At 39.3% G+C, this 14,973-nt stretch overlaps 3 protein-coding genes across 3 annotated transcripts; 2 read left to right on the top strand and 1 right to left on the bottom strand.

Moving 5' to 3' along the window:
- The first annotated feature begins 41 nt into the window (after positions 1-41).
- LOC122029402 (peroxidase 65-like) lies at positions 42-1,025 on the top strand. Its single transcript, XM_042588368.1, has one exon. It carries the CDS (start codon positions 42-44, stop codon positions 1,023-1,025), a length of 984 nt encoding a protein of 327 aa, XP_042444302.1.
- A 991-nt stretch (positions 1,026-2,016) lies between these two features.
- Positions 2,017-4,002, top strand: LOC122030016 (U-box domain-containing protein 40-like). Its single transcript, XM_042589167.1, has one exon. The coding sequence runs from the start codon at positions 2,056-2,058 to the stop codon at positions 3,874-3,876; it is 1,821 nt and encodes a 606-aa protein (XP_042445101.1). The 5' UTR covers positions 2,017-2,055; the 3' UTR covers positions 3,877-4,002.
- A 1,034-nt stretch (positions 4,003-5,036) lies between these two features.
- On the bottom strand, positions 5,037-8,225 carry LOC122030426 (ferredoxin-thioredoxin reductase catalytic chain, chloroplastic-like). Its single transcript, XM_042589627.1, has 6 exons — positions 7,961-8,225; positions 7,396-7,508; positions 6,777-6,826; positions 6,609-6,680; positions 6,068-6,128; positions 5,037-5,189 (listed from the first exon to the last, which is right to left on the bottom strand). Exons 1-6 carry the CDS (start codon positions 8,058-8,060, stop codon positions 5,145-5,147), a joined length of 441 nt encoding a protein of 146 aa, XP_042445561.1. The 5' UTR covers positions 8,061-8,225; the 3' UTR covers positions 5,037-5,144.
- Between the last annotated feature and the right edge of the window lie 6,748 nt (positions 8,226-14,973).

Below are 14,973 nucleotides of genomic sequence, written 5' to 3'. Positions count from 1 at the left end.
CGCACCGTCCACTTCCGCCGACGATAGCGCCCACCGCCTTCATGGCCACGGCCTTGATCCTCCTCCTTCTTCTCCTTCCGGATGAGGCGGAGGCCAAATTGTCCCCCAAATACTACCAGAACACGTGCCCCAAGGTGCAGCAGATTGTGTCGGACGTGGTGACCAACAAGCAGATCACCACTCCCACAACCGCCGCCGGCACCCTCCGCCTCTTCTTCCACGACTGCTTTGTCGGCGGATGCGACGCCTCCGTCCTCGTCTCCACCAACGCCTTCAACCGCGCGGAGCGCGACGCGGACGAGAACGTCTCCCTCCCCGGCGACGGCTTCGATGCTGTCATCCGCGCTAAGACCGCTCTCGAGTTGGAATGCCCCGGCGTCGTCTCCTGCTCCGACGTCCTGGCGCTCGCCACCCGCGACCTCGTCTCCATGCTCGGCGGCCCCTTTTACCGCGTCCGCCTCGGTCGCAAGGACGCGCTAGCCTCCACCGCCGCCTCTGTCGCCGGAAATCTCCCGCACACTAACATGACTGTCGACCTGCTCATTGCCAACTTCGCCCAAAAAGGCTTCTCCGTACAAGAGCTGGTAGCGCTCTCAGGCGCCCACACCGTGGGCTTCTCCCACTGTTCCGAGTTCGCGACGCGGATCTACGGGTATGGCGGGGGCGGCCAAGCGGAGCACGACCCATCGATGAATCCTCACTTCGCGGCGGCGCTGCAGAAGGCATGCGCCAACTACGGCAACGACCCGACAATCGCAGCCTTCAACGACGTCATGACGCCGGGAAAGTTCGACAACATGTACTACCAGAACCTGCTCCGTGGGCTGGGGCTGCTCGCTTCCGACTACGCCCTGGCGGCCGACCCGCGTACTCAACCCTACGTGCAGCTCTACGCCGCCAACCAGACGGCCTTCTTCTCTGACTTCGCCCACGCCATGGAGAAGCTCAGCGTGTTCGGGGTGAAGGCCGGCCACAAGGGAGAGGTCCGCCGGCGATGCGACGAGTTCAACAACCTTTCCACTTAATCACTTGATTCCCGAGACACTGCAAACAGAGGAACGGCACATCTCGTCGCTGGTTTTATGTGGATTGTTGTGGCCGTTGATCGCGATTGGCAGCTCGATCATTGCCACTGAGTTGGATCAAGAGAGGGGTCTTCATTTCATAGAGCCGGTTTACTTTATGTCGATTTAAATCAATTGTTCGTGTTTTTTTTGTCTGTTTGACCAAGATCATACTAATAAAATATCAGAAAATTTTGCCCGTGAGCTCGCGCGGCCCAGGTCAAATCTTCTGTCCCGAAATTCTCCCTGTCCCTCTGTCCCACACAGAAAACGACAACCGACTCGTGAGAAACACATGACGAAGGTGGAAATCAGGGCTCTACAAGGTCCGATCGGCCTAGGGACCGATCGGTCTGGGGACTGATCGGTCCCCAGACCGATCAGCCCCTAGGCCGATCGGTCCTTGCAGAGCCCTGATCGGTCTGTGGACCGATCAAGCCATAGGTGGATCGGTCCACAGACCGATCTCCTTATTTTTCTGAAGGAGAAAAGTACGTGTATCGATCTCTATCCTGATCGGTCTGGGAGACTTCTGATCGGTCTGTGGACCGATCAACCTATAGGTGGATCGGTCCACAGATCGATCCCTATTGTCCTATAGGTGAATCGCTCTTTTGGTTTCCGCCTTCGTCACGTGTTTCTCACGAGTCGATTGTTGTTTTCTGCGTGGGACAAAGGGACAGGGAGAGTTTCGGGACAGAAGATTTGATCTCCGCGCGGTCACACGGATGACCTACACGAACTCGTAACAGCCCGTTGGATCTCACGGCGGCCGCACAGGCAACCTGGTGTATGGATCCGTAAATTAGCGGCCAAGTTTAGTTTCACTGTGTAAGATTCGTATTGTAAATCCTTAAATTATAGGACAAAATATACCTGTATTATTTTCATATCAGGTAGTCGATGTCACACATCACTTCTTAATAATAATAATAATAATAATACAAGAGGCTGATCGCATCGTCGATGGCCGCAAACCCAGTCAAACCAGATGGCAAGCCGCGTTCCGCGTTGCCAGCTTTCCTCTCCCCGCTGTTCTCCGCCTCCCTCTGCTGCTGCTGCTGCTGCTGACGCCCTCCTGGCGGAGGCAGCGCCTGCGCAGTTCCTGTGCCCCGTCTCGCGCTCGCTCATGGGGGATCCTGTCGTTTTCGCCGCCACAGGGTGGACCTTCGAGCGGAGCTGCGTCCTTGCTTGCCTCGAGCTTGGCATCGCCCCTCCCGACCTCTCCCCGCGACTTCCTTCTTCCTCGATTTCGTCCCCCCCTTCGATGCCCGTGCTGATCCCCAACGCCACCCTCAAATCTGCCATCCACAACTGGTGCGACGCCCGTGGTCTCCCCCGTCCTCTCCCCATCCCTCTCGACGCCGCCCGCGCCCTCGTCCGCCGCCTCGTACCCTCCGATTCCCCTCCCTCCACTTCCGCCGTTATTTTTCGTTCTTCTCCTGGTGGATTGGCTTCCAGTGATTGCGGTGGAAAAGAAAAATATGGAGCCTTGGGGACTAACTCGCTCCGTTTCGTCCCAGAGAACAAAAAGGACCAATCCTTGAAGGTTCCGGCGTTAGCTTCTGGATCAACTAGCCGAGCAGACGACACACTGAGGTTGAAATTGAGTGAAATAGATATCAATTCAGAGGAATCGCCGGAAAATTCTCCTTTGTGTTCTTCGCCCTTCACCTCCAGCTCCTCCCATCGCACTTCTTCATCTTCCTCTCTTGAGATCGACAACACAAAAGCTACTCTCTTGACTTGTTCGGACGTCGATGCGTTCGAAGATGAGATCTTGGCCAAGTTGACGAATGACGACATCAAGGAGCAGGAATTCGCAGCGATCTCCCTCCGCCATGCCACCAGAGAGAATCGCGTCTGCCGAATCAAACTCTGTAGCCGCCGCCTACTCGCCGCCCTCCGCTCCATGGTCCTCTCTCGCTGTGCCGCTGTACAGGTTAGCGCCGTCGCCGCCATTGTGAACCTATCACTGGAGCCAGAAAATAAAGTTGCAATTGTGAGTTGCGGTGTCGTTTTGCCGCTCGTAGACGTGCTCAAGCACGGCCAGCCAGAGGTCCGAGAGCACGCTGCCGCCGCCTTCTTCAGCCTGGCCCTTGAGGAAGAGAACCGGGTGACCATCGGCTCCCTAGGCGCCATCCCGCCGCTGCTCAGCCTGTTCTCTTGCCTGACCAACGCCGGCCTCCGGGCCCGTCGCGACGCCGGGATGGCACTCTACTACCTCTCCCTTGCGGATCTCAACCGTTCCAAGATCGCACAAACCGCCGGTGCTGTTCGGGCGCTGTTTGCTGTCGCGGAAGCGACAGGAGAGTGCGAGGCCGCCGCAGCAATTCAAACCTCGCCACGGCGGCTGGGCCCTGGCCTGCCACGGCTGGCGATGATGGTGATCAGCCACCTGGCGGCGTGCAGTGATGGGCGCAGCGCATTGATGGATGCCGAGGCGATTGCGGCGGCGGTGGCGCTAATGAGGAGTGACGCCGCGGCGATGGAGGAGCACTGCGTGGCGGTGCTCTATGGAATGAGTCGGGACCGATACAGGTTTCCGGGCTTGGCGAGGGCCGCGGGGGCAGAGCAGATTCTGATGAGGGTGGCGGAGGGAGGCAACGGCGATGTCCGGCGAAGGATGGCTACGAAGACACTGCGAGCGATAAGGAGGCAGGACGACGACGAGACGGCGCCAGTTTCACGACGGACGACAGGTTCCACGGCGGACGGCAACAGTAGGGCGAATTCGGACGGGTTGGTGTCGTTTCGACTCGATAACACGGCGGCCGGTGACGGATCCCACAACAAGTCAGCGCCGTTCTAAGAAGATCCAATATTTTCTTCTGTTAGTTTTTTCTTTTCCTTTTATTTAGAAAAACATTTTCTTTGTAATCAATGTATATAAATTCCATTTTGTCGAATCAGATGAAAAGCTAGGGTTGTTTGTGCATTGATCTTGCAAAGATTAAACCTCTTAAGATAGCAATTCTGAAACGGCAAATTAATAATGTTTATTTGGATGATAATTTCACAACTATATAAAACTCGAGCGACCTTTCCATATGTTATCTGAACATAATTTTAAATCTTGTTGAGGTAAACAAAGACAGAGAGAAATTCTTAAATTTTCTAAGTCAAGATTTGTTAGGAGTTTACTAGTTAGGAATCAAAAAGTCCTGGATGCATCCGTTGTGATGCTATATACTATTTATTATTTATTTTAATGGGAAAAGAAACTCGTGGTGCTTGGAGCCTGAAACCTTGGAGTCCAAGAAAGCATTGGCAATTACTCGATCATTTTAACAACAACAACCACAAAGTCAATTCAAGAGTACGGACTAGAGTTTCTGTTTTTTTAAAAAAATTTTGTATTAGAGCATTTGCAATGCTCTATTAATAGTGTTAACACCTGTTATGGAGGGGTATGCCACTTGAACACGTTCAAACAACGTGTGCCCCGTGTGCGTGTTTTTTTTAAAAAATTTTATTTTTTAAAACTAAAATTTAAAAAATATTAATAATTTTAAAAAATAAGATTATTATTAAAAATATTAATATTAATAATAATTTAAATATTTTAAAATATATTTATTTAATATAATTTTAAAATAATTGAATGAATTATGAATTATAAATAATAAATATTCATGTTAAAATAAATATGAATAAAAAAATATGTTATTATAATAAGTATGTGACAATAAAATTATGTTTATATTTTTTTTTCGAGATGATAAATATCATAATCCATATGACAAAAGGTTGCATGCTCATTTCAATCGTCACTCCTACAACCGTCCGAAGACCAGATATTTGAATCAGAGATAAATTGAGCGACATCAATAAATTATTTCTCCGCGAATTCGACCATACTTCAAATCTACCGCCCAAGACTAACATTGACATTCCAGCACATTACCTCCTTGGCTGTCTTGTGCATCGTATTGAATAGGATCTCAATAGTAGAGATGCACACATATTTCGTAAAACTATAAACGAGAAACTCGAAGTTTTTTTTTCCATAGGTACTGACAATATATTACAATTTTTTAAAAAACATTCTACAAACAAGGGAGGCTGCTCAGCCTCAAGTTAGATTTTTGATGTCGTCTCCTTGATCTCTTCAATGGAGATGGCCTGAAATGAAAAAATATATATATAACAGTGCATCAGGAGCAATATAAAATGTAATAAGATGTTACTTATAACGGCGTGTATGGAATAAATCAATAAAAAATATATGAACACTAAAGTTTGATCATAATGGTAGAGAAGACGTTGCAATTAAAAAATGCAGTCCAATATAATCGACCCTCTTATAAGATATAAACAGGTAAATTACAGTGGCCCTATGATAAGATACAAATAGGTAAATTTCAGAGACATTTTATCTTAGACCCTTTGCATGGAAAGAGTCAAACACCCAACAAGATATTTTGCACACTGAGAATTAATCTCAAGGCCTATTGGAGCAAACACTCATATAGATATCAACTACGCCAATTTGTACGGGCTGCGTTGCAATTCCTACGAAAGGAAATGTGATTGTCATTGAAAGCAACGAAGCTTCAAGTATTCATTGCATATTTGCATTTTCACTAATTCACATTGCCCCACATCCGATTCCTGTTAAATGGTTTTTGTTCACTATGATTGATAGGGATATGGGTATACTACTTGCTACACATCTTCACATAAAACAAATGGATATAACAACTTTCAAGCTGAATGGTTAAATGGACATAGATCGGAGACACCCATATTGTCGCAAAATAAAATTGGCATCACAGATCCACAGTGCATGCTATGTAGGCAAAGTGATTAGGGTTTAATAGAAAACAAATAAGATATCTCTCATGTTTGTTTTTCTTACCTTTTCTCAAACTCCTAGTCTTTATATTAACGAAATATTCAAACCTATAGAGGTTATTTAGGATATTCTATGTCGTTATTGATATGCAATCACAAGAAGAAGAAAAAATAACAGCAAACAAAAAAAATTATGAATGGCGTACTTGTTCTGTTCCAGCAAAGTCATTCTCAGGGGTGAGAAAAAGCATACAGTGACATTCCTTCCTGGCAAAAAATGACAACCAAATATCAGAAATAACAGAAATTGAATAATTTAGTGAATCGCCCAAACCAATATAACTTTCAATTTCTTCAAAAATGTGTTCCTTTAAGCAGCAACTTTTGTTGGTCATTTAAACATATAGAAAATCATATAGGAAATTAACAAAACAAAGCCATGTAAAGCAACATCTAAGATGATAATATAAAAATATATGGTTCTGAGCAATTCATCCACCGGTTAAGTAACTATGTGACCCATAGCAATTCAATTCGGAATCCATGAAGGTGTAAACTATTGGATATCTAAACAAAAGTACCACTTAAAGTCTCCTGTGGAGGGACAAAGATGTATGCTGATGGATACAATTTAGACCCTATCATACACTATTCCTGGATCTTCTAAATTCATCCATTGGGGAGAACAGAGCAAATTCATTTTCAATATGATTACATATTTATGAGGAAAGCTTTGACATCACAGACCTTTCTCTCATAGGTACACATGGGCAGTTCCAAAATCCTTGTGATGCTTCAGCGGCTTTGTCATCATAATGTCTGATGCATAATAAGCCATGCCAAGTAAATGTTTTTTGTTGATATGCTTTCCAATAAAATATGTTAAATTTGTTTAACAAAAATTTAAAAAATTACCTACAAGGACATAATGGTGCTCCAAGTGTATCTCTGTGATCAGCAAGTCCCTGTGAAAATGAAGATTTGTTTTTTCTCAGAATGTGATTATATTCTTTAAAAAAAGGATAGTGGAAAGGATGCCTCTTCTTGATATTCCATATGCCCATATGTGTATTTCACAAAACTTGTAATTGTAGCAAAAGCCCAACTAATAATAGAAGCAACAAGGTAGATTGGCTAATAAAGATCCAAACAACACAAGAAAAAGCACAACAGCACAAGCAGTCGTCTATATCCAATCAGAATGAAGAATGTTCAGGAATAGTATGTCAATCGGTATGTCAATTATATGAATACATGGGATGTATAGAGGGAAATACTGGTGCCGGAACAACAGTGCCAGCAACACTTTGACTCCATATCTGCATGCAACTGTTGCAAGGCTTTCTGTTTTCCTCTTTGGCGTATGATAGTAAAATTTCACTAAGAAGAGTACGGTAGCGCTAATTTTTTATAATGTTGAACACAAAGATGAAGTCTACCATCTTACTAACCATAAAAGTTGTTCCTGATGGATAATTCAATCAAACAAGAAATAATAAGAAAAAATTTACACAGAGACCGAGTCCAAAGGTACCTTTATAACAACAGCAGTGACTCCTTTATCAACACAGAAGTATGTTCCTGAACGACGAGCATATTGCTCTGAGAATTTCCTCATGACTTCAACAGATTTATCAGATGGCTCCGCTGCAAAAATTTGAAAGTTATATACTATTTAGATTTCAGGAAACTGATCGGAAAGCTGAATCCGCACAATAGTATAAAATTTTCTGAAGTTCTACAAAAGCACTTAAACACGGGCAAAGGACCGGAACCTTTCCTTTAGTAATAATGATTTGTTTCTTGATAATAATTTAATCCGCAACACATGCCTAGAAATCAAAGCATTTGCTTCAGAATTGTTCCTTTTACTATTATTTTTCTTAATTAGGTTGAATTCCCCGAATACACCAGCACATTCTATCAACCAGCCACTTGCTATACCTAAAGATGAGAAAATTTGCGGACTTCTCGCAGATTAACACCAAAATGCGAAGAGCTTATGAAACTTCGATTTCCTGAAGGGTACCAGTTAACTATCAGAGCCCACCTCAAACCGGAAAGAGAAACAATCGGACAGAAAAGAAGAGACGGCCAACCTTTTGCACGGACCAGGAGATGGCGAGAAGAGTGGAGCGAGGAGGAGGCGGGCGCGAGGCTCGGGAGTGCGACGCCGTGGAAAGAAACTTGGATGCTCATCGAGACCGACTCAAAGCGAGCAGATGAATGGCAAGGAGACGCTGCCTTCTCTGCCCTCCACAACCAAATCTTATGCCCCAAATCCTAATGCTTCACCAAGCAGATTTCTTGCAGCCACCCGTTTGCCATTGCAGCTTTAGCTTCGAGATATCGCAGGGCGGAGAGATGCCGACGTGTGGCCCTAGAAATTAGCAGGATCAGTTCTTCCGGCACCCGTCCAAATCATACCCAACTTCTACCGTATTTTATTTAGTGGTAGTCTCTTCTGCAGAACTGGGCCCATCTCTCTCATGATTCACGAAGCGTCTTGTTTTGGTAGATGAGCGGCCAAGATTATCCCCTAGATGACGAAACGTCGTACAATTAATTTATATGTTTATTCTCGAAAAAAGGGGCCCAATTCGTTGTGCAAAACCAAGTCGCAGACTTCAGGCTACGTGCAGTTATTCCATCCAGTTTTTGTTCGTGTCAGTAAAATGAGAAGTCCCGTTGGCTGCCAGGTTAGTTAGAATGTGACCAGAGATAACAAATTAATTTTACGGGCATGTATTTTTAGAAAAAAAAATTCCTCCCAATGTCTAATAATTTAACTATTGATTATAAATTGTTCCACTAATTTATTTTTTTTATATATAATTAGGAATATATTATAAGATAGTGCTAAATAGTCAAATTTATTATCAGGTATTTTAATAATATTATATTTATATATTAATTATAATACAGGTATACATTACAATTCATTTCTAGATTCTCACCAATAAAATTTATTATATATTATAAAATATATCTTTTACTATAAAAGTATGTAAAATGAGAAGACAGAGGAGATGTATGGGAATGTGAGACTTTTGATGGTGATTGATGATAAATTTAATTATCCATATTGATTATTCGTGGGATGATCGATTCGATCCTATAAAATTTTTCCATGGACTAGTAAGATAAATCAGAAAAGCGCGCACAGTAGACAATCTAAGAACCCAGTATCTTTTAGATACGTACCTCATTTATAGGAAAAATTTCTATAAATACATCATAGATGAGTATCGACCGCGAGTGTCCAAATAACAATCTAAATGTCCTACCACAATATCATAGCCCTGGGGACAAATATTTTAATGGTAATTAGGTCGATCACGTAGTAGCTTTTTCAAGACAATAATATCTTGGAAAAATTAAAAGGGTGTTACATTGAATAACCGATATGAGAAAATGGATTATTTAGATATCATCATGAGCATTTTCTTATTTATCTTAGTAATCGATGAAAATTATTTATAGGGTTAGATCAATCATTTTTAGGATTAGTTAATTCTATATTTGTAGAAGCTAGTTGCTAGCTTCTACCATAATGATTTTAAATATTTTGATTTTGTTTCTCTAATTATATTTTAAATGAGCAATATCTTTTCATGATTGATGGTATAGAAGATAGTAGGTTGCTTCTACATTATATAGAAATTAATTTCTTGTTTCTATAATAATGATTTTATATCATTTTATAATAATCTGATTAAAACAACCTTCAATGAGCAAAACAAATATATAGACTCCACTATAATCATTACATTCCAAATAAACATAATATAATCATAATTAAGTATATAAAAGCGAACATATAATTTCTATAACGTGTAACTGTTTCATTGGCTTCTATATATTATAGAAGTTAACCGATATCTTTTATATGTTGTTCAAGCTAAGATACTCAATAACTTCTACAATAGTACTAAATTGAGAGATATCTTTGGAATAAATAATGATGATCCTATCTAAAAACGGTGAAAATGATAAGCTGAGGATGTAATTTCAAAGTTAACGTAGCGAAGACTCCAAGCAATCTTGTAACACAAAAGTGTCGGTGCTGGGCCTGGAGGAGTTCCTGGTATTAGTCCTCCGACACTCAAGTCAGTTTTCGACGATCTTAGGAAATAGAGAATTGTAGCTAAGAGATGTAGAAAACGAAGTTGCGCATACCTCTTCCTGTAAACGGGAATCCGCTTTTATAGCATCACTATAGTTTCCGTACACATATCCCAAAGTGTAAGCACGTTTTCCTAAGTCTGTTAGAAAAAGATAAGTCAAAAAATATTCTTGACATCATTTCTTAAACAATCATTCAATTTCATGATGTGACAGTCTAGAAGTTTTTAAAGTATGATTGCCTAGTGGACATGTTTTATTGTTAGTAGCACAAACTTCTAAAAGAATATGATAAAATATTTGATGGGATCATGCGTAGCGGAGTCCGTTCGCCTAGACTACCTTCGCTCGGTAATATCCTTAGAGCCTACCGGTTCGTCTCTTTCCTTGCTTCCTGACCCTTTTCAGTTATCCCCCTCTGATCGGACTGAAAGCCCCATCAGCGAGACCACATGCTGCTTAGCTCTCTCTATTATTAGAGGACAATTTTATCCGCCCGGAGAGAGCCTAGCTTATTTGTCTCTTGAGCTAGTACCATCTGCTTGGTCATACCTAATTCGCTCGATCATACTTGTTCTGCTCGACTAATTAGGATACTCCGCTTGATGTTAGTAGGATCCCATCGTTATCGGATCAAATGAGAAGAGTGTCTATTTAATTTAATTTTTTTAAAAAATAATACTTTAATAAGATGTTTCTGGAATGTTTTTTGTTTTTTAAATTTTATCACCAATATCTTATTTAAATTATTCCAAAGCTCTTCAGCTAGAGACGGTTTAGGCTAAGCTATCCTAGGCTATAGCGCTCCCTATTTTTTTTTTTTTTTATATAAATTTTATTAAATATTAATTTTTTTAACAAAATTAATAAATAAATAAATAAATTGAATTATCGATACAAAATAAGGTGTTTTATTAAAATCAGATTAGGATGGAGTAAAATCATCAAGGCATAGGCCTGGAAATAAAAAGTATGTTAATCCAATTCGGAATTGATTCCATTAAATTATGATCAAATTAAGTTTAATTAGATTAAATTGATACAATCTAACTTCAAATGAGCTAGAAATTGTTTTTTTAAAAAAAATCTTTTTCTATGTATGTAGCATCTACCACCGCCTCGGGCAAAATCTCTGTGAATCCATTTATTATTCTTCTTCCTAGTGTTTCTTTTTTTCCTAACTGTAACTTAGTTGATTTTTTTTCACCTTCTTTTTTCTCCTCCTCCTCCTCCTCCTCCTCCTTGTTCTTAGCAGTATCCTCCTCCTCCTCTTCATTTTGCTATTTTCTAGTCGATCAATAACCACCCTAATCTTTCTTCTTCTTCACCTACTAGAGCCATCTTTAATTTTACATTTTGGTATCGTCTAAGCTAGGCGAGACGTCCCAGAGTTATTGTTGTTTTATTATTTATTTATTTATTTATTTACTGTTTTTTATTTTTGGTCTCTGATCGGTTCAAGTAAATCATCAATAGTTCCTACTATTTTATTTAATTTATCTTTTAGTTTATTATTTTTAGGGGTGGATATTCGGTTAAAATTGAATCGAACTGAACCGAATAAACCGAATCCGAATAAATTGATTTTTTTTAAAAATAATCGAACCGACTGAATTCCTCGTTAAAACCCGAACAAATCGAACCAATTAAAAATCGATTAATTCAATTTTCAACCAAATTAATCAAATAGGCCGAATTCCTCACAATAATACTGATTACAGATGAGGGCTTTGTTTCAATTAAATCAATGTAGTATTTCTTATTATTGTATACTATCGTTATACTATCATGAGTTGTCAAACAAGAGAAGTTTCTTAAAGTTGTTTCCAAGTTGCAACAACTCAAAAAGAAAATATACTTAATATACTTAGATGTATCAGGCTAAAGTTGTAATTAACGTACACGAAACATAAAGATTCTTAGATGATGCTAAATTAACTAGCAAATAAGAAATTTACGAACATAGCCTTGGGGTTTGAAATATCCAAAAAGTTTTTTGTATGAGGCTGCAACTTCACATATGTACCTTTTGGGAGGGTTGCATTCTTGACGCGGACAGTATCTCCTCCTGCAGAAGTGAATTTTGCATCATGTGAAAGATAAGAAGAAATGAACCATAATACCTTACAGAGAGGACCATAAATCATATTTGTTTAATAATTAAACAAGGAGATAAATATATAAAAGAAATTAAAGGTCTAACCTACCCAATATGGCATGTATATCATTCCTTCTTCTGCTATAAATTCTAGAACATCATAAACTCTTTCTGTTCTATAAAACTCCTAAGAAAAACAAGTGGAAATTTAACTTGATGATTTATGATAGTAGCAACCGATCTCTGAATTTCACGTTCCTCTTGATCTGCAAATAATTTTGCTTTCATTGCAGCTACAGATAGGCCAGTCATTGTAGCATGTTCTACAAGTTCAGAGGAAAGCAAAGTAAAACCATTTTTAACATGTGGCAATTGATCTTCTATAGTACCATCTGCCAGTAAATTAAATGTGAGCATAACAATTGACAATTAATCAATTACACAAGTTAAATCAGAAAATTATCAGCAACATATCTTTCTGTTGACTTATGCTTGCATGTGGTGCATGAGTATCAGCGTCAGCATGTGAATTCTCAGAATTCAGATCCATTCTTTAAAGATGAAAAAAAAATATCAAATATGGTTCACAGATCCATAAAACTAAAATAACAGACTATGCTGTGGATACAAAAGAAATAGTATTTCAAAATATATATGCCTACGTCTAGTATGCTATACAATTAAAGATGAAAGAAAAAAAGACAAATTGAATGCAATAGTAGATGTTGCATGACAAAAATTCACTACCAATGTCCTTAACAAGTGAAACTGGAGGCACTGACCTTGAGTCATCTCTGGTCAAGATAGATAATGTTGCACTTGCACATGCTGCAGCAACTCTTGGTCCAACTACGGAGGTTAAGAAGGCTACCTACAAATTTTCAGACAATATGATTTTTTTATAATATTGAAGCATTAGAAATTTTCATCAAACAACTAAAATCCGCCAACGGTGAAAAAATAACTATAAACTTACAGTGCAAATATTTCAACTTATCAAGACAGTCAAGAGCAGAGGGTGACATTATGACTGAAAGAATAAAAGTAAATTAAGTTAAAGAGGGCTAAAATGTATATAAAAGAAAACTACAATAACAACATAAGGATCAAGGAAAAAAAAAGTAAGAACTTTGCTAGTATCAAGAACAAAAATAGCATAGCCAAAGTAAGAACTTTGCAATAGCATACTCTTTCATAAGGAATTGGATTGCACCTTTCCTTGTCCTTTAGAAAATGATGGATCCAGCTCAGTGCACTTCTCGGCATCTTTAAAACCTTCAAGCAAAGCACCTAACTTTGTGTAACATGCTGCCTTAGCAGTAAACTTTTAAAAGCTTGAGTCATCAAATATAAAAATGCTATGAAAAAGGCTGAGTAGGAGTTAGAATTACTATTAACAAGTGGGTGTTTTTGATTGCACAAGACAATCTAGGCAAAATTACAATGAGCACAAAAGGTTCTAGGCTAACAGATCATCTACTTGTTTGAGATATGCAAAAAACTTCATACAATCTTTTGATTACATTAAGATAAAAATTCATTATTTGGAGAGCAGTTTCAATGCATAAAGCAACGAGGCTAGCCCCAACATAGCCATGTGTCTGCAATCCTTTCCAAATCAACCTACATTATATAAATCAAATTGCATAAAATCAACATGTACTGCCACATGTTTATTGAACAAGGTAACAACAATTGAAAATGATCACTTACATCATTAGATAGCTTCAAGGTCAATTTAAATAAAATATAATATTTAAACGTACCATTGTTTATCACCGGTGTTGTCGAAGAAGATGAGCCCATTATAATTTTTGAGAATTCTGATAAAAAAAATGCAAGTTATCACAGTACTCTTTATAAGTTTATAATTATAAATAAAAATCTAATTATCTTTTTCTTGAAAAGAAAAACTTACCACTTTCAAGTTTTTCCACATCCTCTAAAATTTCTTCGATGTTGAGTGGTTTCAAATTTAACCGAAGCCAATCTTGAGTGCAAATAAGACTTTCTACCACCTTCGGAGTCAATGAACTCCTAAAACAATCAAGTACCTGACCACTAGTACTAAAAGCATATTCTGAAGCAACTGTTGATATCAGAATGACTAATACATCATGAGCAATTTGAGCAAGTATAGGAAATCTGTGATAATTTTGCTTCCACCATCCCAAAATGTCAAAATTATCACAATACACTTCAACTATTTCATTAAGATACTTGTCTAATTCTGACATATTGCCATCATAAAAAACTTGTGACTTTTGTTTCTTATACTTGGCTATAATTGTTTATCTTTTCAAATCACTCATATTGTTTGAAGTATTGTCCTTGTCAACTGATTTTGAAATAGATAGAACTCTTGAAGTATTACATTGAGGCTCCATTTTTTCTTTATAATTCTTTTACAAAGCAAATAAAGTGTTCTTTATTATCTTTCCTACTCTTTCACCCTTCTCATCTCCATATAATTCAATCAACATAAATTCTACGAAATCCAATTTATGCCTTGGATTAAGCACCACCGCAATATAAAGCAACTTATTCATTTCTTAGGATCTCCCCAATACTTGTCAAATTTATTTTTCATTTTAATTCCCATTAAATACACATCAAGATAATCACTTTCTTGCCACTCCTTCAAGATGATAAAAATATAACTAATCTCATGTGCAAAAGTATTGGATGTGCATACAAAGATCCTGAAACTTTTAATGTTAGCTCATAAAAAGCTTGCAGTAGAGATGCAAAATGTCTAACATTAGCCCAATCTATACTTGTTGGCTTCCCATCAAAAGTCTTCAATTCTCTTTTAGGTTTACCATCGGATTCAAATATCATCTCTCCATTCTCATTCAAAATGGTATGCCATTCTACATATTGAAGATC

The sequence above is a fragment of the Zingiber officinale genome, chromosome 10B (genome assembly GCF_018446385.1).
Source record: "Zingiber officinale cultivar Zhangliang chromosome 10B, Zo_v1.1, whole genome shotgun sequence".
Lineage (NCBI taxonomy): Eukaryota > Viridiplantae > Streptophyta > Magnoliopsida > Zingiberales > Zingiberaceae > Zingiber > Zingiber officinale.
The sequence above is the reverse complement of the archived record's forward strand: the minus strand, read 5'-3'. Positions and strand labels throughout refer to the sequence as shown.

Coding starts and splice junctions, on each gene's coding strand:
- LOC122030016 (XM_042589167.1), top strand. CDS start 2,056: ATGGCAAGCCGCGTTCCGCGTTGCCAGCTTTCCTCTCCCCGCTGTTCT.
- LOC122029402 (XM_042588368.1), top strand. CDS start 42: ATGGCCACGGCCTTGATCCTCCTCCTTCTTCTCCTTCCGGATGAGGCG.
- LOC122030426 (XM_042589627.1), bottom strand. CDS start 8,060: ATGAGCATCCAAGTTTCTTTCCACGGCGTCGCACTCCCGAGCCTCGCG. Junction 7,509..7,960: donor TCTCCTGGTCCGTGCAAAAG/GTTGGCCGTCTC, acceptor AAATTTTTGCAG/CGGAGCCATCTGATAAATCT. Junction 6,129..6,608: donor TGTGTACCTATGAGAGAAAG/GTCTGTGATGTC, acceptor ATTTTTTGCCAG/GAAGGAATGTCACTGTATGC.